The sequence below is a fragment of the Rhincodon typus genome, chromosome 9 (genome assembly GCF_021869965.1).
Source record: "Rhincodon typus isolate 14 chromosome 9, sRhiTyp1.1, whole genome shotgun sequence".
Lineage (NCBI taxonomy): Eukaryota > Metazoa > Chordata > Chondrichthyes > Orectolobiformes > Rhincodontidae > Rhincodon > Rhincodon typus.
The window spans coordinates 61,454,476-61,480,779 of NC_063340.1; the positions used below are offsets into that span (position 1 = coordinate 61,454,476).

Sequence of the window (26,304 nt, forward strand, 5' to 3'; positions counted from 1 at the left end):
ACTTTCTTAACAACCTGTCTATAAGAGGAGGTAATATTTCATTTAATTAGACATTCACGTCAACAAGACACCTAACAACTACTGACGTGTTAATGTCAGATATTTGCTAGGCTACTCGATACCATTACTTCCAGGTTTGAAAGCAAAAAGGTTTAAGAGCATTAAATGTCCAAACTCAACTCACAATTTAGCTTAATTTTCAGCTCAGGTAAAAATTTTGTTTGCTTTAAAAATTGCCAAAAGTATACTGATTGGAACCATGGTCACTGACGATGAGATCCTTGAATGGCCCAGATTAACAACCCCAATCAGCGAACCCTGGCTGACAGACATAAACAAGAGATTCAGAAGGTCTCCTCAGTCTAGGGACTGGCTTTGAGCTGGCTGGTCAGAGTCCATGCACACGTAAATAAAGGGTGACTTGGCGAAGGGATACCGGTCTCTGGGTAGTTATTTCAAAAGACAATTTTTAACTTGACTGCTACTGAAGTTAATCAAAGCTACTATGTACAATTCATACAGTACTGTCTAATTAATCACCTCGCTGATCACTAGTAGGTTCACCTCATGGACTTAATCTGGTTCCTGTTAAACAAAAAAATCTGCAGTACATTAGCATAAATTGGCATTAATGTAAACTAATACTATATATTCAAATGGAGAATGATCAATGTCATGGAGTCATAGAATAATACAGCATGGAAACAGGTCCTTCCGCCCAAACTGGTCCATACTCACCATAGTGCCCACTCAGCTAGTTCCAATTGCCTGCATTTGGTCCATATCCCTCTAAACCCTTCTCATCCATGTACCTACCCAAATGTTTTTTAAATGATGCAATTGTACCTGCCTCAACCACTTTTTCTGGCAGCCCATTCCATATACACACCACAATCTGCGTGAAGAACTTGCCCCTCAAGTCCTTCTTAAATCTATCACCTCTCACCTTAAACCTATGTCCTCTCGTTTTCAACTCCCGGTACCTGGGAAAAACACTACATGCATTCATCCTATCCATGCCCCTCATGATTTTATATACCTCAATAAGGACACCCTTCATTTTCCTATGTTCCGAGGAATGAAGTCCTACCCTGGCCAACCTCTCCCTATAACTCGGGCCTACTAGTCCTGGCAACATCCTGATAATTCTTCTTTGCACACTTTCCAGTTTAACTAGGTCTTTCCTATAACAGGGTGACCAAAACTGTGCACAATACTTCAAGTGCAGCCTTGCCAACGACTTATACAACTGTAGCATAACATCCCAACTCCCATACTCAATGCCTCGACCGATGAAGACCAGCATGTTAAATGCCTTCTTCACTACCCTGTCCATCTGTGACACCGCTTTCAACGAACTATGAACTTGTACTCCTAGGTCCCTCAGTTCCACAACACTCCTCAGGGCCTTAACATTTACTATACAAGTCCTCTTCTGGGACCTCTTGTATGCTCCCCTGTTCTAGAACGCGGGTTCAAATCCTTACAATGGTAAGTGGTAATGTAGTCATGTCTTCATCTTTCTCCTCATATACTGGTCTTGTATTCTGGGGCTGAATTGCCTATCCTGTTTCTATGTTCACCAGTAATGAGAAATTGCTATTATTACCTGCTCCAAAAATACCTATTCAGTTTTGAACAGAGTTATAAGTTTTCCTTTCAATTTCCATTCCAATAAACATGAACCCTCATGTCTCCACTTTCAATTCTGCTGTGAAAAGTGAAACTCCTCCGCACCTTTCACATGACCTTGAATTCACTCCTACTGTACATTCAATATTTGAACTGATGTCTAATCAGGGAGTTGTGCTCCAAATGTCATTTGAAAATATAGATTTATTTTACAATTTTAACAATTTAACCTTCCAGCTTGAAAGAATCGTGTGTCAAAACCCCACAGCTCCTCTCTGCTCCCGACCATCTACTGAGCCCTGCTGAACAATAAATACCCCAGCCTCACATAGGGGTAGCTATATCTCAGTTATGGAAGTCAACTGTTCAAACAGGCAACTGACATCAAAGTCTGGACTTCCCAATCTCGGCCTGATTTCCACACTCGTCCATCCGCCTCCAATCCAGTCAGGAGAAATTCAGATATTTGAGCTTTCATAATTCAGGACAAATCAGCATGGAATGAGGAAGAGATACAAAGATCACAGTACCATTATCCTGGTTGTCCTGTAGTGCTAATCAAACTAAAGCAAACTCTTACATTTTTTTTATTGCTATTCTCAAAATATCCCACTTTACAATCAATTTGACCGGTCTGTGCTAGCCTTAATAACACTGAATATTATAAATACTAAGCCATTTATAATACTTGTTATGGGTGCCATAAACGATGAACTTCCTTCCAAAAACTTTACATTTGAATGCAACTATCCGTACTGGCTGGTGTCCAGCATCCACAATCATCTCAGCCTCCCACTACCTTTTATCCGCCACAGAGACCTACCAGAAACTGTTCAAGCTTATCCTGCTATCCTAAATTACTACTGTAGTGACATTAACACAACTTCACCCTCTCCCCTTTTATCAATGTGATCATTTCGGAAAGTCCGGTACTTTTATTAGAATTCCTGTGACAGCAGGAACTAAGTGCTGCACAAAATACCAATAAATAAGGCTGAACCTTATTTAATGTGGAACAAATGACCAAATTCTGGACTGGATTAGAAATAGTTTCATTTACCCTCACAAGAAGGAAGTGGCAAAACAGTCTACGACAGCATCAGTCACAAGCGGAGTTCCACAGACATTAGTATCAGGGCAATTATTCTTTAGGGCCTATTTCAGCAATTGGGATGAGGGAGTACACAAATGATTTGCAAATTTGTGGCTAATAGTTACGTGCTGAAACAAAAACACTATACCAAAAAAGAAGGTGCAGGCAAATTAAAATGCAATAAGCCAGAGTTTCATTCATGAAATGGCAGTGGGGCGGTGATATTTGGGAACACAGAGAAATAAAGAGAAGGGAGGGGGAGGAGAGACAGATGGTGGAAGATGCTTTTTAATAAATTAAAACCTTTATAAACTTGAGCAGGGTGATGAGCTGAATGCTGTTGAGAATGGGAGCAACTAGAGAGTCAAGCACAAGTCTTTTAAGGTTTATAACCAAAGCTGATCAACTATTATGTAAATAAATAACGTGTCAGCATACACACTCTACAATCAGACCACAAAAAATTATTTTTGCAATCACATTCTTGACCTGGCCTGACCAAGACTATATACAATTATAGTCTTCACAAAAGAGAACATCAGCCCTTGAAAAGATTCAGAGGGCAATTTCTAGATTGGTACTTTTACTAATTCTAACAAGCCTTGAGATCCAAGGTTATTAAATTTCATGGGATCTGATGTTTTTCAAAGAGTTACAGTCTTCTAAAGAGTGAAATAATCAGACTCGAACCACATGGCTATACTTTTTCAGATAGATATATCATGGAGGACCAGAGCCACTATAGAAAATAAAAAGAGTAGAACTGAGTTTCAAGATACATGCTCCATCATTTTGGAGAAAGTGGTAGCACGTGCAGTCAGGTTCTTTTTTCCCGCCACAAGCATTCAAAAAGAAGCTAGATGAATGTTAGAACTAGCAAGCATCCACACAGACAAGGCTAGTGGACAACTCGAATCAGTGCAGAGTTGTATGTGTGTGGTAAGTATCACAGATCACCATGCTCTCTTGGGGTTTCCTTTATCTCCTCTAGGGACAAGAAAGGAATTTCCTGGAGCATTTTTACAAAGCTGGCCAATGGAATTCAAGCAGTATATTACACCATTAGATTAGCTGCTCTTAGACCATCTTTGCTTTTGCAATGGTACGAAGCTCAAAAGGAGTTGACCCAATGCCCGAGTACAATGTCACAGACAGCGTGTGTTAACCCTTTAACACTTGCACTCAATTATGCCGTGTATAGAAGTGAGTTTTCTTACCCTCCGTGTGCATCCCAATCAAATAATTCCTGCAACAAGCTTGTGTGAATTGTAAGATATGGTTATTTATTCTCACACATTTAACCCAAAAGACTGCAAAAAGAACTGCAAAATAACTCATTCATCTCAAATGTGCAAACATTAGGTACAGATGAAGGTAAGATACTGTGACTGCTTGGAGTTTTCATTTTCTTTCATAGCAAACAATTTCAATGCTTTAAGATTGAAATAAGGAACTTGTAAAGTCAAGGATTCTGAGCAAACTGTCAAATTTCACGCAGTCAAATTTCTAGGAATTTGGTCCTCAGGTGGACTTGAAGCTGAAACAGGTTTGGGGAAGCCCTTCTCTCTGTTAGGACTTCCCATTTTCAAAGTAGTGCTGTCATTGTCTTGTCTGCTTGGATGATCAGCAGCTAGTTCAATGGCTGGCTGGTGGAACACACTTTCCAAACAGCTTCTAACTTATTTTAATGCAGTCAGTGTGTCAGTAATATAACTTCCTAATGTGCAAGTTCAAAGTTCTTTTTCAAAACAAAGCAATAATATGTAGATGGATTCCACATCTTAGGTTTTTGTTTTAACTTCGACATCCACTCCATCTAGTTTGGTTAGCACACCCATCAAAATATAATGGAAAATTGATGGCATCTATTCACATAGATCTTACACACATGTATAAAACAGTGTGGAGCTGGAGGAACACAGCAGGCCAGGCAGCGTCAGAGGAACAGGAAAGTTAACATTTCAGCTCTGCCCCACCCACCTCACTGACCGATCCCCACCACTCCCAACCTGCACTCACCTATCACCATCCCACCTACCTTCCCCAGCCCCACCCCTCCTCTATTTATTTCTGAGCTCCCTTCACCCTTCCCCATTTCTGAAGAAGGGTCCCGACCTGAAAGGTTAACTTTCCTGCTCCTCTGATGCTGTTGGCCTGCTGTGTTCCTCCAGCTTCACACTGTGTTATCTGACTCCAGCATCTTCAGTTCTTACTATATCTTACACACATGGATGTTTCTTTTTGTCTAAAGTGAAACAGATACATGATTTATTACCGTCACGTGTACCGAGGTACAGTGATAAGTATTGCCTTATGTACTTTACAGGCAATCGTACTATACAAGTGCATCAGGGTAACAGAACAGAGTGCAGGACACAGTGTTGCAGTTGCCAAGGTGTAAAAAGGGTTCAAAATTAACATTTAGGAGGTACATTCAAAAGTCTGATAACAGCAGGGAAGAAGCTGTTCTTGAATCTGTCCATATGTGTATTCAAACTTTTATATCTTTTGCCAACAGAACAGGGTAGAAGAGAGTATAACCAGCGTAGGAGGGGTCTTTGATTACGTTGATTGTTTTCCCAATGCAGTGGTAAGTATAGATGAAGTCAATGGATGGGAGGTTGGTTTGTATAATGGACTGGGCTGCGTTCACAACTCTGTCGTTTCTTGCAGTCTTGGGAAGAGCAGTTGCCATACCATGCTGTGATGCGTCCAGATAGGATGCTCTCTATGGTGCATCTATAAAAAAATTGGTAAGAGTCTTTATGGACAGGCCGAGTTTCCTTAGCCTCCTGAGGAAGGGGAGGCATAGGTGTGCTTTCTTGACCACACAGTGTCAACATGAGTGGACCAGGACAATTTTTTTGTGATCATCATTCCCAGGAACTTGACACTCTCTACCATTTCTACCTCGGCACCATTGATGCAGACAGGGCATGCCCTCCACTCCGCTTCCCAAAGTCAACAACCAGTTCCTTTGTTTTACTGACTTTGATGGAGAGATTGTTGTTTTTACACCATGCCACTAAGCACCCAATCTCTTTCCTACATTCTGTCTCATCATTGTTCGAAATACAACAGTGGTGTCATCAGCAAACTTGTAAATGGAATTGGTGTAGAATTTGGCCACACAGCCATGTGTGTATATAAGGAACACAGTAGGGGACTGACTACGCCGCCTTGCAGGGCACCAGTGTTAATGGTTATTGTAGAAGAGGTGTTGTCGCCTGTCCTTACTCATTGCAGTCTGTTGGACAGGAAGTCGAAAATCCAGTTACAAAGTGGGGAGCAGAGGATAGGATGGCTGCTGGAATTCTATAGATCTTTTGTGTCAATATATCCTTAAACCAGGGGATGTCTGACTTCCCCAGATAGCAGGAATGTCCAGGTTTAATTAGGTATTCCACTGAGACTTGATCAAATGTCAAAGCTCACATGATTTGCAGCAGCCATTTCAATAGTTTATAGTTTATGTGCAGTTTTAAAAAATTAATTGAAAGCTCAATATAATGGAGCATGAAAAAGACTACATACCATTTAGTCAGCCAAGCCCGTGATGTTTGTCAGATCAAAACACACAAATGTATCAACAGCATGAAGATTTCTTCAAAAACCTGTCCAACACTATAAATAAAATCATTGCAGATATGGAATAGAATACTATTGCCACTCAAATTTCTTTTTAAAAAATGCTATTAGTAATTCCAACTTAAAAGTGAAGTTTAGTTTCCACTATGCAAAATACATTGAAAACATCTGGAATAGGAAATATCTAAATGAGACATCCATACCAATTGCTGATAATGTGGGAGACTAGTAGAAATGCAATTTCTCCTTAAAATTATATTTGATGTTCTCACTCACTTTCAGAATAATCTAGTGACCAATAAACCATGAAAAATGAGAAAAAAATGCAATATACTCTATGTTTTTGAAACTAAAACCAGATTTCTTGAAGTATCACCCATTAAATTAATTAAAAGATATTGAGGTTCGAGCCAAGAATCAAAAAGAATATTAGCTATAGACAATTGAGTTCAAATGAATCTCTTGAACAGCATAAAGAATGCAAGGGCATTCTTAACATAGAAAACAGGTGCAGGAGTAGGCCGTTCGGCCCTTCGAACCATTCAATATGATCATGGATGATCATGCAATTTCAGTATCCCATTCCTGCTTTCATTCCATACCCCTTGACCCTTTTAGCCACAAGAGCCATGTCTAATTCCCTCTTTCATATATCTAATGAACAGGTCCCAACAGCTTCCTGTAGGAGAGAATTCCAAAGTTCACAACTCTCCGAGTGAAGAAATTCTTCCTCATCTCAGTCCTGAATGGCTTACCCCTTATTCTTAGGCCATGACCTCTTGTTATGGACCTCCCAGCATTCAGGAACATTCATTCCGCATCTATGAGATCACCCCTCATTCTTCTAAATTCCAGCGAGTACAAGCCCCGTCGATCCAGTCATTCCTCACGTCAGTCCTGTCAAACTGAGAATCAATCTGGTGAACCTTCGCTAGACTCCCTCAATAGCAGGGATGTCCTTTCTCAGACTACAAGGCCAAAACTGAACACAATACTCAAGGGGTGGCCTCACCGAGCCCCTGTATAACTACAGCAAGGCACCCTTACTCCGATACATAAATTCTCTTGCTATGAAGGCCAGCATGCCATTAGTTTTCCTGATGGCATGCAGGAGCTGCATGCCAATCTTCAGCAACTGTTCTACCATGACACCAAGATCCTGTTGAAACTCACTTTTTTGTAAACTGCCACCATTCAGATAATAGTCTGCCTTCCTGTTTTTGCGAACAAAGTGGACAACCTCACATTTATCCATGTTATATTACATTTGACAACTGTTTGCCCACTCAGCCAGTATATCCCACGTCACCCTGCAGCCTCTTAGTATCTTCCTCACAGCACACACTGCCACCCAGCTCAGAGTCATCTGCAAATTTGGAAATATTGCATTCAATTCCTTCGCCCAAATAGTTAATGTATATTGTGAACTGCTGGGGACACAGCACTGAACCCTGCGGCACCCCATGTATCACTGCCTGCCACTCTGAAAAGGACCCATTTATTCCAACTCTCTGCTACCTGTCTGCCAACCAATTCCTATCCATGTCAATACATTACCTCCAATACCATGAGCTTTAATTTTCCTTACTAATGTGCGGAACCTTGACAAAACTTTCTGAAAGTCCAGACACAACATCTACTGATTCACCCTTGTCCACTCTATTGGTCACATTCTCATAAAATTCCAGAAGATATGTCAAGGCTAATTTCCCTTTAGGACTGATTCTGTTATCGCTTTCCAAATGCTCAGCTATAACATCCTTAATAATTGACTCCAGCATTGTCTCCATCACAGATGTCAGGCTAACTGGCCTGAAACTCTCCATTTTCTCTCTCCCTCCTCTTTTTAGAAAGAGTGGGGTGACATTAACTACTCTCTAGTCCATTGGATCTCTTCCAGAGTCTACTGAATGCTGAAAAATGATCATCAATGCATCCGCTATTTCTAGGGCCACTTTCTTAAGTATTCTGGGATGCAGAGCAACAGGCCCTGGGGACTAATCAGGTTTTAATCCCATCAATTGCCCCAGTACCATTTCCTAATAAGGACTTCCTTCAGTTTCTCCTTCATTCTTGACCCTCTGTCCCCTAGCATTTCTTGAAGGTTATTTGTGTCCTCCTGCTTGAAGGCAGATCCAAAGTACTTGTTCAACCAGTCTGCCATCCTTTTGTTGTCCATTATGAAATCACCTGATTCTAACTGCAAGGGACCTACATTTGTCTTCACCAGTCTTCTCTTTACATATATATAAAAGCTTCTGCAGTCAGTTTTTATGTTTTCTGCAAGCTTACTTTCATATTCTATTTTCCCATTCCAAATTAAACCTTTTGTCCTCCTCTAATGAATTTTAAATTTCTCCCAGTCCTTAGGCTTACTGCTTTTTCTGGCCAATTTACATGCTTCCTTTTTGGCTTTAACGCTATCCGAGGGAGATGAGGAAGGCAAAGGAGGACATGAGATAGCCGTGGCAGAATAAGGTTAAGGATAATCCAAACAAGTTCAAGTACATTAAGAGCAAGAGATAGTAGGAACTGCAGATGCTGGAGAATTAAGAGCAAGACAGCAAAGAGGGAGAGAGTAAGGCCCCTTAAAGATCAAAGAGGTCATCTTTGTCTTGAACCTCAGGAGATGGGAGAGATATTAAACGAATAGTTCACATCATATTTTACTGTGGAGAAAGAAATGGAGGCTAAAGAATTCAGGTAAATAAATACTGACGTTTTCACAACAGTTCACATTACAGAAGAGTAAGTGCTGGAGATCTTAGTAGATATAAAGGTAAATAAATCTCAGGGACCTGATCTAGTCTATCCCAGGATGTTTTGGGAAGTTACGGTGGAAATTGCGGAGCCCCTTGCGGAAATATTTATAGCATCAATAACTACAGGTGAGGCAGATGACTGGAGAGTGCCTAACGCTGTGCCTTTGTTTAAGAAGGTATGTAAGGAGAAGCCTGGGAATTATAAACCTGAGTCTGACTTCGGTAGTGAGTAGGTTGTTGGAGGTGATTCTGAAAGATAGGATTTATGGGCATTTGGAGAGACAAGGAATTATTAGGGGCAGTCAGCACGATTGCGTGTGAGGGAAATCATGTCTCACAAACTTGACAGTCTTTTTGAGGAAGTAACCAAGAAGATTGATGAGGGCAGAGCAGTAGACATTGTTTACTTGAACTTTTGTAAAGCGTTTAACAAGGTTCTACATGTATGACAAGTTAGTAAAGTTAGATCACATGGGATTCAGGGTGAGCTTGACAATTGGATACATAATTGGTTTACTGGCGGAGGAGGTTTGTTTTTTGGACGGTAGGCCTGTGACCAGCAGTGTTCCACAGGGATCAGTGCTGGGTCTGCTTTTCTTTGTCTTTTATATAAATGATTTAGGGGAGAATAAAGAAGGCATAGTTAGCAAGTTTGTGGATGACACCAAAACTGGTGGTATAGTGGACAGGAAAGAAGGTTTTCTAAGATTACAAAGAGATTTTGATCAATTGAGTCAATGGACTGAGGAGTGGCAGATGGGAGTTTGTGATAAATGCAAGGTATTGCATTTTGGTAAAACCAACACGGACAGGACTTACACAATTAAAAGTAAAGCCTTGGGTAGTGTTGTCAAACAGAGAGACTTACAGGTTCAGGTACCTAATTCATTGAAGTTTCAGTCACATGTAGGCAGGGTGGTTAAGACATTTAGCACGCTTGCCTTCATTGCTCAGACCTCTGAGCATAGGAGTTGGGATGTCAGTGAGGGCTCTTCTGGACCACTGTGTCCAGTTCTGGTCAACCTCTTATAGGAAGGATATTACTAACTGGACAGTGTTCAGAGAAGATTTACCAAGATATAGCTGGGAATGGAGGGTCTGAGTTAAAAGAAGAGGCTGGATAGGCTTGGACTTTTTTTCTTCACTGGAGCATAGGAGTTGAGGGGTGACCTCTTTGCGGTTTTATAAAATCATGAGGGGTACAGATAAAGTGAATGGCAGGTGGCATTTCCCATGGGTGAGGGATTTCAAGATTAGTGGGCATATTTTTAAGGTGAGAGGAGAAAGATTTAAAAAAAAGACATGAGGGACAACTTTTTCTTACACAGACAGAGTGGTTCACATGTGGAATGAACTTCCAGAGGAAATAGTAGATGCAGGTACAGTTTAAATGACATTTGGAGAAGTACATGAATAACAAACGTCTGGAGGGACACGGGCCAAGTGCAAGCAAGTAGTTTAGTTTGGGATTATGGTCGGCATGGACTGGTTAGACCAAAGGCTCTGTTTCCATGCAGTAAGACTCTAATCCATAGTCACTGTAGTTATTATTTCTCCATTCACGTTAGTTTCTGTGAAATCACCAAAAGACGTAGAACTGAACTAGCATGGCAGGTTTCAGATTTGATTCTGGTTTTTCATGTTCACTGATTTTATTCACAGTATAGTTAAAGACTTACAAATAATTTTGATGTTCTAGACTAGCAAAATCATTTTTAGTTTCAATTTGCGATTATAACTTTAACTCTGATTTCTCTCCACAGATGTTGCGAGGCCTGTGGAGCTTTTCCAAAAATTTCTGTTTTTGTTTCAGTATCTGAGGAGTTCACGAATGGTACTGAACTTCATACAATCATCAACAAACATCCCTGCTACTGATCTTATGATGGAGAGAAGATCATTGATGAAGCAGCTGAAGATGGTTAGGCCTAGTATATTATCCTGAGAGATGTTCTGCTGCAGAGATGACTGACCTCTAACAGCACAACCATCTTCCTATGTGCCAGGTATGACTTCAACTGGCGGCGTGTTTGCCTCTGATACCCATTGGTTCCAGTTTTGCTAGAGTTCCTTGCTGCCACATTATGTCAAATGCAGCCTTGATAGCACAGGCTGTCACTCTCAGCTCACCTCTGAAATTCAGCTCTTTTGTCCATACTTGACTCAAGGATGTGATGAGGTCAGGTATTGAGTATCGTTGACGGAACACAAACTGGGTATCACTGATCGTTATTGCTAAGCAGGCGCTGTTTGATAGCACTGTTGATGACACCTTCCATCACTTTACTGATGATTCAGAATCGACTAATGGGCGTGGTAACTGGCTGGGTTGAATCTGTCCTTTATTTTTTTTGAGTACAGGACCTATCTGGGCAATTTTCCACATTGTCAGGTAGATGCCAGTGTTGTAACTATATTGAAAGAGCTTGGCTAGACAGCAGCAAATTCTGGAGGACAGGTCTTCAGAACTATTGCCAGAATGTTGTCAGATGCCAAAGCCTTTGCTCTATCCAGTGTCACCAACCAATTTCTGGCATCACAGGGAGTGTATTAAATTGGCTGAAGACTGGTATCTGTAGTGCTGGGGACCACTGAAGAGGCCACAATGGATCACCCACTGAACACTTCTGATTGAAGACTGATGCAAATGCTTCAGCCTTATCTTTTGCACTGATGTATTGGACTTTTCCATCATTGAGGCTGGAACGTTTGTGGAGTCTCCTCCTCCTCCACTGAGTTTTTAAACTGTCCACTACCATTCACAACTGGATGTGGCAAAACTGCTGAGTTTGGATCTGATCTGTTAGTTGTGGGATTGCTCAGCTCTATCACTTGCTACTTATGCTGTTTGGCATGCACGTAGTCCTGCTTGTTAGCTTCACCAGGCTGACACTTTATTTTTAAGGTATGCCTGGTGCTGCTCCTGGTACGCCCTCTTGCACACTCCATTGAACCTTGCATTTTATTCTGAGATTGTGGCCCCTGGTTACAGACTTTCCATAGCTGGGGGGAGGGAAGATAACTCTTTCCAGTCTACTCTGTCTGTCCCTTTCAGAATTCTACAAGTTTCAATGGGAGTGAATTTTCTAACTTTTTGGATGGAGTTTTTCAGTGATGCTCATGGTGGAGGTCTATCGTGGTCCAGGTTAACTTTTCTCAAGCAGTCTTCCACACTTCGTTTATCATGCAATTTGATTCTTCAGCATCCATCTATAGGAATCCTGCAGCAAGAGTGGTAGACGCACTCACCAAAACAGGGACTTTACAATGTTTACACTGTTGATGCAATATTTAAAACCCAGCTCCAAAGCACTTCAGACTGTCATCCCAGAGGAAATGCCCCAGAATGACAAGTTACCACTTTGGGTCGTTCACAGGAACCAAGAAACATTGGATAACATGACTGTAGAAAGCAGGGCAATGCTTTCTCCTGCTGACTTGTGAACCAAGCCATGGCTTAAGCCAGCCTGGACTGAGATAGCACCCCAAGTTAGTAGGGTCCTGAATGAAACTCAGGAGAAACAAAGTTATTGATCTTCTGCATTCGCAAGGTTAACTGCTACATCTTCTGGTACCTCTCACTCACACAGCCATCACTCAATCTAACTCTGCCACTACAAACACACATCTCACTGAGGCTCATGGACTACAACTATCATTACCCCCTTAATCATGTTCACCAAAAGATTCTCATCCACCCTTTCTGACTCTCCACTTCCACTGGGGCACTTTATCTCCCCTCCTGCTCATGCATCACCAGTTCCATTCACTTCCATCATACAAAATTCCTTGTTATGCCTCATTACAAGAAAAATTGGCCCATCCCCTGGACTGACAACTCCACAGCACACCAACTGACATACATGTAACTTACCAACGGGTTGTACCTGACCTGGAGGACTGACGACAGCCAAACCGCTGCTCAGATACTACACACGACTACCTCCTCCTCCATTACCACCCATTGAGCAATTAAAGTTGCAAATGTTCAAGAGACTAAAATTAAAGAAGTGCAGAGATCTTGAACTGTAATGGAGCTGGACCGACAGAGATAACAAGAGGTGAGACCATACAGTGATTTGGAAGAGGGATCAGAATTTTGGAAGGTAACGTAGGCCATCAAGCATGAGGGTTATGGGTCGACAAACAGACTCTCCTAATTTTTGAGTCCAATGGCCCGTATTCATAACTACCCAAAATTAACAAAAAACACTGACTCTTGTTTTTTGTTGCACAGATGCTGCCAGACCTGCAGGTTTTTCTAGCACCCGCAATATTTTGCTTTTATTGGAGTTCCAGCAAAGGTGGGCAGATATTTAGGGTAATGCCAGCACATTCAGCTTTGGAAAAGAAACAGGAGACTGGAGTTGAACAGGAGTCTGCAAGCAAAACAGGGTCAAAAGTTGTTTTTGAGGAGGAGATTGATGACAGCAAGCTTGAAGCAGACAGAAACCATAGTTGGAGATGAAGAATGGTCAACAATTTCAGATAACTTATTTTTTAAATGATCTTTTGTCAGCATCATTGACAAGTTCAGTATTTCTCACATTATTGTAGCCATCTAGGTGATGGTGGTGAGCTCCGTCTTGAACTGTTACAGTCTCTGATGTAGATAATTCTACACTCCAATAAGGACAGGAGTACTTTCACTGTCAACTATTCAAAATCCCAGATTAGAATTATATTGCTAAATCAGAACGGTGAGGGGCTTGCAGGAGTACTTGTAGGCAGCAGCATTCCCATGGAGCTGATGCCCATGCCCTCTAGACAAGATTAGTCATCTGTAAGATGCTGTTAAGTTGCTGCAGTGCATTTTGCAGATGATATACCCTCCTACCACTGTATCAGTAGTGGTGGGTATGAATGTTTACGGTAGTGGGCGAGGTAGTGATCAAGTGAACTGCCTTCTCCTGGATTGTGCTAATATTTGACTATTGTTGGAGCCGCACTCACATCCAAGAAAGCATTTTTTTTTTATTCATTCAAGGGATGTGAGCATTGCTGGCTAGGCCAGCATTTATTGGCCGTTTAATTTTGAAGAGTGCTATTGTTGTTGGTCTGGAGTTACATGAAGGTCAAACCAGGTAAGGATGGCAATTTCCTTCCCTAAAGGACCGCAAAGTGAACCAGATGAGCTTTTCCTGAAAATCGAAAATGATTTGATGGTCTCTTAGTTCAAGATATTTTTAAACCAAATTCAAATTCCATCTGCCATTACAAGATTCAAACCAATGTCCCCAGAACATTATCAGGCGATCTGGAATCATAATCTAAAGACAAAACCACTGGGCCATTGACTCCCTTAAGTGTACAGTATTTCATTACAGTCTTCACTGTACCTAGTAAACAGTGGAAATGCTCTGGAGAGTCAGGTACTGAGAGTTATTAGCCACAGAGTTCACAGTCTCTGACTGATATAAATACTATGCCTACAAGTGTGTCTGCTTTAGTTTTTGTGGAATAGGAAAGGAAGTTAACTGTCTGTAACTTAGTCAGAAAAAGGTGAAGGAGTAGACGGGGAGTAGGAGATGTATGATTTTGTTGCTACTCTCCCAAGTTCAGGGCCAAAGTAGGCAGCAACATAAAGGCAACTCAGGGGTTTCAAGATTATGTTCTTTATAAACTCTGATACAAAATGGCAAATGAACTAGTTTTGGTTTAAAAATAAACTGGAATGCTGCTACAATATTCATACAGTTGCTCTTTATGTACTCATAAAACCTTATTTAACAAACATTATGCGTAAGTGCAATAGTCTGTATCAAGGTACAAACTCAAATGATATTCTGCACCCCATTGTTTCATACAGATTGGCTTTGTTCAACCACAGGAATGGTAGGTAGGAATTAAATCATACATTCATTTACCAAATGAACTTATCTACTAAAGTGCATGCAAGCTAAGTCAAATGTGGTCAAAAAGCAACATACATTTATTTCCCTAACTGACTCAGAACTATTGATGCTACAGATTCAGCAAGAGTAAGACTTAGGATCAATAGAAGTCAGAGAGAGATAATATAAGAAAATTAAGCTTATTTAAAAAGGGTGAGTTCTATTCAAATAGTTCATGCTTTAAAACCAGAGCCAACAAATCGCGTTCTAACCAACACTCAAGTTGGCAAACCATAATGATTTATGCTAATGCAGACTCATTCATAATCCAAAGCAGAAAAAAAAATTTCAAAAGCAAAGATCAACATTATTGTCATCAGTTAAAATTCAGTGCAATTTCAAAAGTACAAATTAAGTTTTTCTTCTAATCTCGCTACATTCATATCTAATTGAACACTGTTTATGAGTCAGATGGAAAAAAGAAAAACCTGAGGGAAAGTGAGGAAAATAAGATTTAATATTAATACTAAACAAGCAATCTACAATGGGATCTTTGTGCCAATAAGTGTCCAAACAGAGCATCAGTAAGTTGCTAAACCAGAGGAAAAAGAACTGCAGATGTTGGAAATTAGAAAGAAAAACAGAAAATGCTGGGAAAACACAGGAGGTCTACCAGCATTCGTGGAGAGAAAGCAGAGTTAACGTTTCAGATCCTTCTTCAACTGTATCAATAATTTGCTGTTCTGCAAAGAAGTGTCGTAAAGTTCAAACCACAAGATAATTACTTGTTAGGTCCAAAAATTCTAAACTATTATAATAACTTTACATTATCATGCTGATTTGCAATCACTCTTCAACAAACTCAAGTTTTGGGAGACATGAAGAAAAAGTGTTCAAATAAAATTTTGTCAAAACAACTTCAAGAAGTTATGCTAATCGATTCAAAATAATATTTATGCAGTTGCTCTAGAGTACTGGAGTGCTTCTACAATGCTCCAAAGAATACAGTGGCAGGGTGCAATGTGCTGTAATACTGAGTAGTAGGGCAATTGTTCACACTCACTATATCTTTTATTTCACAGAAAGTACTTTTCATATCACAATGTACTCGAACATATATTTAACTTTCTCCCGTTATAATGAAATCTTGAAAAACAAAAGGTTTTAATACAGACAAAATTCTGTTGTACAAGACAAATATAATGTCCTGCAATATCTTATTGGTGCACAGAAACACCTATTTGCTTGACATAATAAAGACATTTTCAAATTATATAATAAAAGTCTGGAACAAATCTGTGGCCATTAACTACAAAGTTAATTGACAGTTTCAAACTTGGCATTTAAAAGTCTTAGAAAAATTTAAATTAAACTTACTTGCATGTTTATCAGCAAGTACTATCAGACTGTTTGAAATGTCTCTGCGTCGGTAAAAACAGACAACCTTTGCTTCCACATTGCCACTTGGAGTCTGGAAAAAACAGAAGTCAAAATATCAAATCATGCTTTTTAAGGTACAGACTTCTATATCATATTTAATAAGAAAATTGGAAGTACATAGATGACTAAGTGACATTTCCAACAGAGTGTGCATGCAAGCATGCACGTTACACAACATTCCACATTTATTTAGTACTTTTAATGTACTAAAACAACCCAAAGGATTGAAGAAGATGGGTGCAAAGCAAAGAGCCGAAATTAGGTGGTGTACACATTTAGTATGTTATTTAGTATGTCTCTTGGAATGTAACCTTCTCTGCCAAGCAGAAAACTGGTTCATTGCTCTTCTTGCTGCCATTTCAATTATATTCCATCTTTAAAACCACTGAAGCAAAACAGGCCAGTTAAGCCAACTTGCTAATAATGTGCAAGAGTGATACTTGAACTGACATGCTTTGCAATTTTCCCCCTCAGTAAGACAGCATCCTCTCATTATTTTTGAGAGATAGTTTCAACCCTACTCACCTAGCAGAACCCGAGTGGACAGGCGATTAAAATTATCCAGGTTCACACTCAAAGTCACCAAGAAATCAATGACAAAATTTACCCTGCTCTAAATAATAGGCAATAAGGACATTAACTGACCAATGCAGGCTTGGCACCGATATGTACCCATTGGAGCGCAAGTTTTGGACTGCAATTTTTATTATTAGCTGAGCTAAGAAGCAGCAATTAGAGGCCCAGTTACTTAAACTTTTTTAAAACTCTTCTTGTGGCACCAAAAGGAACACAAGACCTCCTCAGAAGGAACGGTATATCTGGAGACCACCCCCTTCACCATCCCACCTTCCATCTCCAAATGCAAGAGGCATAAAGTTCTGCCATTTCTAGCCCACTGTTGCCTTCTATTCTCAGTATTAGTGTGGTTAACCATCTCTGAACTGTTGCCAATGCATTTCATCCTTCCTAAAATAAGGTTACCAGAACCATGCACAGTATTCCAGATCGATTCTGTTTTTGATGCGTATATGCGTGTAATACCTCTCGTTATTGCTCAGTCTTCCTGACCCAACCTTCTTCTAAAAATTACATGAAGGGTCTTGAGCCAAGGCCGAAGCAAAGAGTGTGCTGTGTTCTCAGGGTAAAGTTGCAGGCTTTGAATGATACCTCACCGATAATTCAATACCAATTGCCACGTTCTTTCTTCCCTGTTTCTCTGAGCCCTTAATTCTGAGATTGCTCACGCATGCAGACCCCAACTTGTTCCCATGAAATACTATCTATTGATTAATGAATAAGATTAATAAATATCACAAGATATTACATATAATATTATATTAATAAATATCATACAGGTATCATATATAACCATAAGATTAATGAATATCTACCTCAAATTAAGTCAGAACCCAGGAATTTCACTCCAAATATACACAAAAGGGGGAAAACTATTTAAATAACACTGGTTTGCAATTTGGCAACACATCACCAATATAAGACTGTATATACAACATCAGGTTCATCACCCTTGGCTTATAGCTTATTCACTCAGTTCCTCAAAAAAAAATTGGAAAAGGCGGATGGGTACCTCTGATATTAAAGAATGACACAAGGTCACGACTGAGAAAAGATCTTGGCTCAGAAAATTTACAAGTGGATAGAGATTAGGATCAGAAGTGTCAGAAAACTGTAGGCAGTTTATAGGCCCATTACTAGTCATAATACTGTTCAATATAACATTAAAAAAAAATTCAAAGTTATAACAAAGGCAATGTAGTAGACAGACTTTAAGTTCATAAAGACTGGGACAATCAAATTGTAAAAGGTGGTCTAGAAGATAAGTTTTTAGAATGTCTTAATGACAGTTTCCTGCAGCAATACTTTAAGGAACCAACTGAGAATAAAGCTAATTTAGCTCTGATACTGTGTAAAGTGGCAGGAGTTAATTGGTGATGTCATAGCAAATGCTCCACTGGGGAATACAAGTGAATTCAACATTACGTCTGAAAATGTCATATGCCATCACAAACAAAAATCTTAATATGAAACAACGCTAATTACATAGGTATGAGGGGAGAGCTGGCCAAGATATATAGGCAACGTGAACAGACCAAAAGGTGTGGCAGTAAACAAACAAACAGTGGAAAGCGCTTAAAGAAACAAGTGAAAGTGTTCAACAAAAATACATTGCATTGAAAGACAAAAACTCTTAAGAATATCTAGGCCCGAAACATCAGCCTCTCTGCTCCTATGATGCTGCTTGGCCTGCTGTGTTCATCCAGCCTTGCACCTTGTTGTCTTAAGAATAGTCTATTTGTGTTTTCCTAATAAGAATAAAGAAAATATTAGATTAAAAGTACAAGCTATTATGTTGCAGAGAACAGTAGTAAATTTGAAAAATTTAAAAGCAGCAGAAGGCCACCAAAGAATTGAAAAAAAGAAAACAAAGTAAACTAATCAAGAATACAAAAAATATCAAAAGAGAGAGTTTTATAAGTATATAAAAAGGAATAGAACAGTGAAGTAAACTTTAGTCTATTGGCAGAGACAGGCGAAATTATTATGGAGAATGAGGAAACGGAAGGGACATTGAACAAATATTTCATCTGTCTTTACAGTAGAAGACAAGATAGAGGTCGATATGAGAATAGGAATTAAGTCAATATCGAAAGATACTGTAGAAATTCAATGACTAAAACAAAAACTTCCAGGATCTTATGGCCTACATTTTAGGGTTCTAAAGAAACAATGACAGAAATAGTGGGTGCAATAGCTATGATTTTCCAAAATTTCTTAAGATTTTGTAAGTCAAACAGATTAGTGATAAGCAAATATAACATCACTTTCAAGAAACAAGAGAAAGAAACAGGGAGATAGAGGCCACTTGGCCTGATATCAATCATCCAGAAAATGCTGAAATCTATTGTTGACAAAGGTCTTAAAAATGCGCTTTAAAAAAGCATAGTATGATTACAACAAGTCAATGGGATTATATAAAAAGTGACATGTTGTTTGTCAAAATTGGAATAGGTAAGGGGAACCAACAGCTGAAGTCTCCCCAGATTTCTCAAGGCATTCAAGATAAGAGCTCACGGAGTTGGGGGTTGACACATTAGCATGGATAGAAGATTAGTTCATGGAAAGGAAGCAGAAAGTTGAAATACATTGGGTATTTTCACATTGCCAGAATCGGACTAGTATAGTGGCACAAGGGTCACTGCCAGGTCCTTAGCTATTTACAAACTATATTCATGACTTGGACGAGGATACATTTTTCACTGTCTCTCAGTTTGATAACAATACAAAGTTAAGTGGAATTACAATCTGTAAGGCAGACACAAAGAGGATACAAAGAAATACAGTCAAGTTAATTGAGTGGCAATAAGGTGGCAGATAGTGTACAACATGGAGGTTACTCACTTCAAGAAAGAAAAGCAGAATGCTTTTTAAAAGGGGCAAGATTTGTAAATGTTGACAGAGGCTCAAATGTACTCGCACAAGAAAACAAGTTGGCATGTAATTACATCAATTAGGAAAGCAATAGTCTGTGTTTATTACAAGGGATTGGAGTACATGAATATACAGACCTTAAGATTTGTAACAATTTTGGAGAGACCACACCTGACATATAATGTACAGTTTTGGGGACCATATTTAAAGGAAGGATATACAGTGTTGCCTTTGATATAATTGAAGGTTCATTAGATTGGTCTCTGAGATGAGATGGCTGTCTGAGATGGCTGTCTTATGATGAGGGGTTTAGTAAACTGGGTTTCTCTTTTCTGGTGTTTGGAAGAATGACAGATGAATTAATTGAAACATTCAAGATTAGGAAGTGCTTGATAGAGTAGATGTTGAGATTGTTTCCAATGACTCTCAAATTTAGGATAACGGGGCTGATAATTTGAGGCAGTTGAGAAATTCCTTTACTCAAAGAGTTGTGAATCTTTGGAATTCTGAAGCAGAGGGTTGTGGATGTCTTATTTGATTATTCTCTGGGAATAATATTAAAGAATGAGATAAGACAGATTTTTGTGTCCCAAAGAATCAAGGGATAAGAGGAGCAGGCAGCAAAGTAAAGTTGAAGCCCAAGCTCAAGAGCAGACACAGCTTTATGAATGCCTTTTCAGAAATCTGAGACCACCTCAGCTCTTGGCTCCCCTTTATCTTGACCCCTATTCCTAATTTGACATTCAGCTCCTATTTCATGTGTTATGTTTAAAATTACCTTTTACAAATTCGTTCAGGATGCTCTTGATTAGCCCATCCTTTCTAATTGTTCACCAATTACACAACCTCCATATTACAAACACAACTTTCACCCTCCAAGTAGCATAAGATCAATTCGAAGCATTATATTCCATCTTGTATTTTGTGCTAGTTGGTAAATTAAGTAGATGGTAAACTCTTCAAGGAAATGCAAAACATGGTTGCAGTACCGTCACAAGTCCTACGGACAGTTATGAACCAATTATTCCCACACCACTAAAAACCTGATCTAGCTTGTACTTGCACTGCATCTTTAACAGAAAAATGTCCTAAGGAGGTATGTATGGAGTATAAAGTACTAAAAAAAAGGAAAGGAATTTAAGAAGAGATTGCCAGGACACTGAGCATACATGGCTGCCTCAACAGTGGGGAAAAAGAATGGTGATGCATAAAGGGATCTAGAGAATGTCTGAGGATGAAAGTTCCACAGACACGTGACCCTCATCTCTACCTTAAATAAGAAACTCCTTATTTTTAAACTCTATCCCCTAATTCAAGTCTGCACAAAAAGTGAGAATCTTCCCAGTATCCACCCTGTCAAGTCCCCTCAGGATCTTATATATCTCAAGATGATCACTTCACATCCTTCTAAACTCAAAAGCATACAGAATATGTTCAATCTTTCCTCATTAGAAAACCTCCTCATTCTAGGAAGAAGTCCAGTGAATCTTCCCTGGATTGTCTCTAATGCAATTATGTCCTTTCTTAAAAGGAGAGTTCTTATTTTGGGTAGAATGGAAATATTTTCAAAGATAGAATAGCATGTGACTCAAAAGAGAATTTGCAGAGGTCATGTTTGAGGTTGCAGGCTTGGAAAGTGCTATAAAATGAAGCTTAACAAATTGCTGCAATGCATTTGTATATAGTACACACATTTGCTATTGTGTATTGCTGATAAAAGAACGTGAATCTTTAAAGTAGCAGAGCGAGCGTCATCAAGCAGGTTTGGTCCTGTATACAATGAATCTCTCAGTGTTATTTAATGTGCACTCATCTAGGCAAGTGGGCAGACACCAGGAAGCTAAAAAGCAAGCTTCCTGCTGCAAAATTCAGTCAGGCGATATGTGAATCTGTCTCAGTAAGGTTAATGGTAGGGAAGTCAATGATGGAACTGCTGTTGAAAGTCAAAGGAGATGACTGGGTATTCTCGCTGAAGGAGAATTCATAGGGCAGAAGGCCAGATTGAAAATCACATTGTTTAAAAAGACTGTAAAAAATCTGGTTCAGGCTAGGACAGTAACAGGAGCCAGTGGTGAAGTTTTGGAGCTTGGGATGAAATCCATAAGCAGTGAACTTTGGTGTTTCTAACAACTATCAGTAGGAAAGTGAGGCTCATCCATAACTGGATATTAGATGAGCAATGATGCAACAGATGCAATATACTGTCAAAAAACTTGATGAAGTGCCAGGATTAAGCATCACTATGGAAGAAACAAACATTTATATAACTGAAGGGATGTCATTTAGTTCATCACATTTGCGTTGACTGAAAAAGACCTTTCTGGTCTAAACAGATGCATATCCCAACATTTTATAAACGAGATGATGGTTTCTTCATTTACCACCCTTTCAAGCAGCAAGTCACCCTGCGGCTGAAAAGACTTGCACCTCTACTCTTCTCTAAACCTCTGACCAGTTACTTTCAACCATATGCTTCCCGGTTATTGACAGTTTGCTGAAGAAAACAAGTTTTTCCTATCCATTATCCAGTTTCCTCATCATTTTAAACACCTCAATTAAATCTCTTCTCAGGCTTCTCTTCTCCTTCAAGACACTTTCCTAGGACAACGTGTTATGCCCGCAACCAGGAATTTTGGGTCCGATCAGTGTAATGAGGCAGATTTAATAAATTATTTCAAAGTGATCTCCTAGACAACAGAGATCATAACATAGCAGAATTTTGCAACAAGTTTGAGAGTAAGAAACTTGGGTCAAAAATAACTGTTCTAAACTTAAATGTAATTATATTGGGGTGAAGGCCAACTTGGCTGGACTGGGCTGGGAAAGGAGTTTAACAGAAAAGATTGTTTCAGAGATTTCTGAAGAAGGGTCTAGGCCCGAAACGTCAGCTTTCCTGCTCCTCTGATGCTGCTTGGCCTGCTGTGTTCATCCAGCTCTACACCTTTTTAACAGAAAAGATGGCTGCAGGACAATGACAGACATTGAAGAATGTCCATGACTCTCAGCAAAACATATCCCAGTGAGGAAGGAGGACTGTAGAAAAGTGATAAACTAACCATGGTTAACCAAGGAGGTTAAGGATAAGAACAAATTGAAAGAAAAAACAAATAGAAACATACAATATGGCAAATCTCTCCCTGTGCATAGTGATGTCTGCAATAATTTTCACATTAGAGAAAGCAATTGGATTTTTTTTTGAAAGAAACATCAGGGAGAACTTCTCACTTTTTCTTCTAACCTGACTAGACAGACAGGACCTCAGTTTGACATTTCATGGGAAAGACAGTATTCACTACACTGGAAACTGCATTCTAATTATGTGCTCATGTTTCTGAAATGGCATCACAACTCATGACCTCCTGGTTCAAAGGCAAGAGTACTCCTACTAAGCCAAAGCTGATATGATAGACATCTAGCCATTCCACAAAGAAAGTTACAAAACAAAAGGGTACCGTGTCCAGAACGTTCTCATGCATTCTGTGACCTCTGAAGTTATCACAACAAACAAAAATTCAATAACAGGTATCATATCTTCTGTTACTAGTATCCTATGACCCAAAAAATAAACAGAAATTAGAAAATATGAAACAGGGGAAAACATAGATTGCATTACCTTCAAAGAAAAACTTACGCATGCATTTAAAATACCTTATTGAGCTCTTCTATTCTTCTTATTAAGTAAGGATTACTGGAAGAGTTTTCAAAGTAAACATAGTCTGAAACAAAAAAAAATGAAATCTAGTAAAGTTCTAGCAACATTCCAAAGAACAGTGTTTCCATTAAATTCCCCAAAAGTTCAAAAGTTAAAGACTACTTTCTGATCTCAGTTCTGGTAGTCAGAGCCCATGCCACAAATAGCCCCAGCAGTGCCAAGCCAAGAAGAGTTAACATACTCAGAGTTCCTCTTCCTGAGCCAGTGACCTCAAACAAAGATACATCCGAGGACTTACTTGATTCTGACAGCCTCCGCAATAAATCAAACTCACCTCAGTATTGAGCATGTTAATAAAATCTGTCAATTGTGATATTTTAACATATCACAATCCATAACTCATACAAGGAGCCATATTTTAAGGTTGTGCATCAGCAGCAACAGTACTGGCATTCGGAGTGTAAAACTGAGGACAAATTGGCTTGTATTCTGTTGAGTATTGAGCTATAGTTTGATCAGGATGTTCAAAATGTGAAAGGGAGAGAAAAACAACTGACTCTGGTAGTGGAAATAGTTTTAAAATAAAAGCTTGGCTGTTCAGGAGAGCTCGTTTGAAAATAAATGCATGAAAAATATGGGATTCCCTAATCCAAAAGGCAAAGATAATCAGTAGAATGAAATTTTCAAGAATGAGTTCTTAGTTACAGGGAACAAGGAAAAGACAGATCAATGGATTTGATGTTCAGAACAATCATAGTCCAAATGCAAAAAAACTAAGCTTGAGGGGATGAATGGCCTACTGCTGTTTTAATGATTCTATCTAAACTCAGATATGAACAGCATTAACCCGAGTGAGGTAAACAGTACTAATGAGCCACGTGCTCCAGGTGTGTAATAACACCTCTGAACAGGTTGATTAAGAATATGTAAACCGCACTGATGGTACCACACTCCCAACATCAGTGGCTTCATGAGAGATAAAAGTGGCAAAAACATTTATAAGCATTCTATTTGAAACTGAACACCATCGTGCAAATTCAACCACTATTAATGCAACAAAAGCATTGAAAAAATATTTGCTACATTGAAATTGTTTTTAGCCATCATCCCATGTGCTTGGGACACCAGTTGTTTCTCTCCTAAGTTACATTATTCTTCACATCACAAGAGCTGTTAATAAAAGGTTGCCTCAAAGTCCCCCTAGGAGGGAAAGAAGGCCGGCATCTTACAGGTTAACAGAAACTGGTGCCAGCTAACGCAGATTATCTGCCCGGTGATGCTGCAGCCATGCTATTTACGCGAAAAGAATTGTACATCAAAAAAGATGACATTTTTCATCTTAAATTAAACGTGATTTCGCTTTTGGGTTAATAGTTTTATTCGTACTAGTTCTGCAGTAAAGAGGTTGATTATTTAGGCAAGAATGGCTTTTGTTCTCGCACTAAAGGGAAAGACGAAGAGCAGTGGCCGTGCACCCCGGGTTTTTAAGGTACAGGCCTAGCAATGAGGGTAAATGTCACTTCGCCATTTTCCTCTCTGATAAGAAATGTGTTTGATCAGAGTGACTGACTTTCTCTGCCCATCGCGTTAAACAAAGCTGGTGTGAATAAAAAGTCACACAACCACTTCAAACAACTTTGAAAAATATTAAAAGAGTAGTTTTATTTCGGGAGGGAGGAAGAAATCTTCGACCCAAGTGAGTCCTGAAGATGAACTTTCCCAGTTATATTTTTACCCCTAAGGAAAGGTGTGATTACTTTAAATCTACAATTTACAGAGCAGCTGGAACTAGTAAGAAAAGCCGGCGATCCTCTGATCAATGTACGAATTGATCATCCCCGTCCCCGGCCGCCGAATTGAATCAATAAACAAACACCAGCAAGCACCTACCTCCAACCCTGTACATATTTGCCGCCATTCCGCCCCCTCTTATTATTGTGTTTTTTTTTACCCCCGGTTGGTGAGAAGCTGATGATAGACCCGGGATTGGTGACGGGGAGGTGGGGAAAGGAGGCGGTCACTTTGCCGCCTCACTACCTCCCGCCGCCTTTTGGGGGAGGGGTGGAGGGTATCAGAGAGGGAGCTACCGCCCTGAAGCTCCCCGCTCCATCCGTCGCCTCCTGCTGTTGCGGCGGCGCCGAAGCCAAAACGGTCTCCCGGCCCCACCCCCTTCAACGCCCCACCCCCTCACAGCCCCTCCCCCAATGCCCCTCCTCCACCACGGCACCGGCTCTTATGGCCCACCCCACCACCACCACCACTGCCCCTTCCCTACTGCCACGCCCCTTCACCACTGCACCTCCTCTAATGCCCCACACCTAGTGCCCCTCTCCTCCATACTGACCATCCTCCTCTGCCCCCAGCCCCTCCACAGCATCACCCCTTATGCCCCACCCATCTACTACTGCCCCTCCCCCAATGCCCTACCCCAGTGTCCCTCTATGTCCCCACTGACTATCTTCCACTGCCACTCCCCCACCACTCCATAGCCCCAGTCCTAATGCCCCATCTCTAGTGACCCTCCCACCCCCCAATGATGCTCCCTTAAAGCCCCTCCCACACTGCCCCTCTCCTAAAGCCCATACCCCTCCACCACTGTCCACCTTTGCCCTATCCTTCCCCTAATACCCTTTCCCTGCACCACTGCCCCTGCTCTCCACCCATGCACTTTTGCCCCACCCTCTTTTCCAGCCCTCTGCCACTGCCACTCCCCTTAACCTTGCCCCTCTCCCACTGCCCCTCCTCCTCTACCCAGCACCTCCTGTCCTCCACTGCCTCTCCCCTCTGCCCAACACCTCCCCTCAGCCCAACACCTCCCTTCAGTCCACCAGCCCCTAGCTCTCTGCCACTACC

At 40.2% G+C, this 26,304-nt stretch overlaps 1 protein-coding gene across 1 annotated transcript in view; it reads right to left on the minus strand.

The window, feature by feature from the left end:
• LOC125484071 (metastasis-associated protein MTA3-like) overlaps positions 1-25,595 on the minus strand; it is a 142,541-nt gene extending 116,946 nt beyond the window's left edge. The window contains exons 1-3 of the mRNA XM_048601333.1: positions 25,342-25,595; positions 23,448-23,515; positions 16,287-16,380 (exon numbers count right to left, since the gene is read on the minus strand). Of these exons, the coding sequence (XP_048457290.1) occupies positions 16,287-16,380; positions 23,448-23,515; positions 25,342-25,369 (190 nt within the window). The 5' untranslated portion in view covers positions 25,370-25,595. The remainder of the gene's footprint in view (positions 1-16,286; positions 16,381-23,447; positions 23,516-25,341) is intronic.
• Between the last annotated feature and the right edge of the window lie 709 nt (positions 25,596-26,304).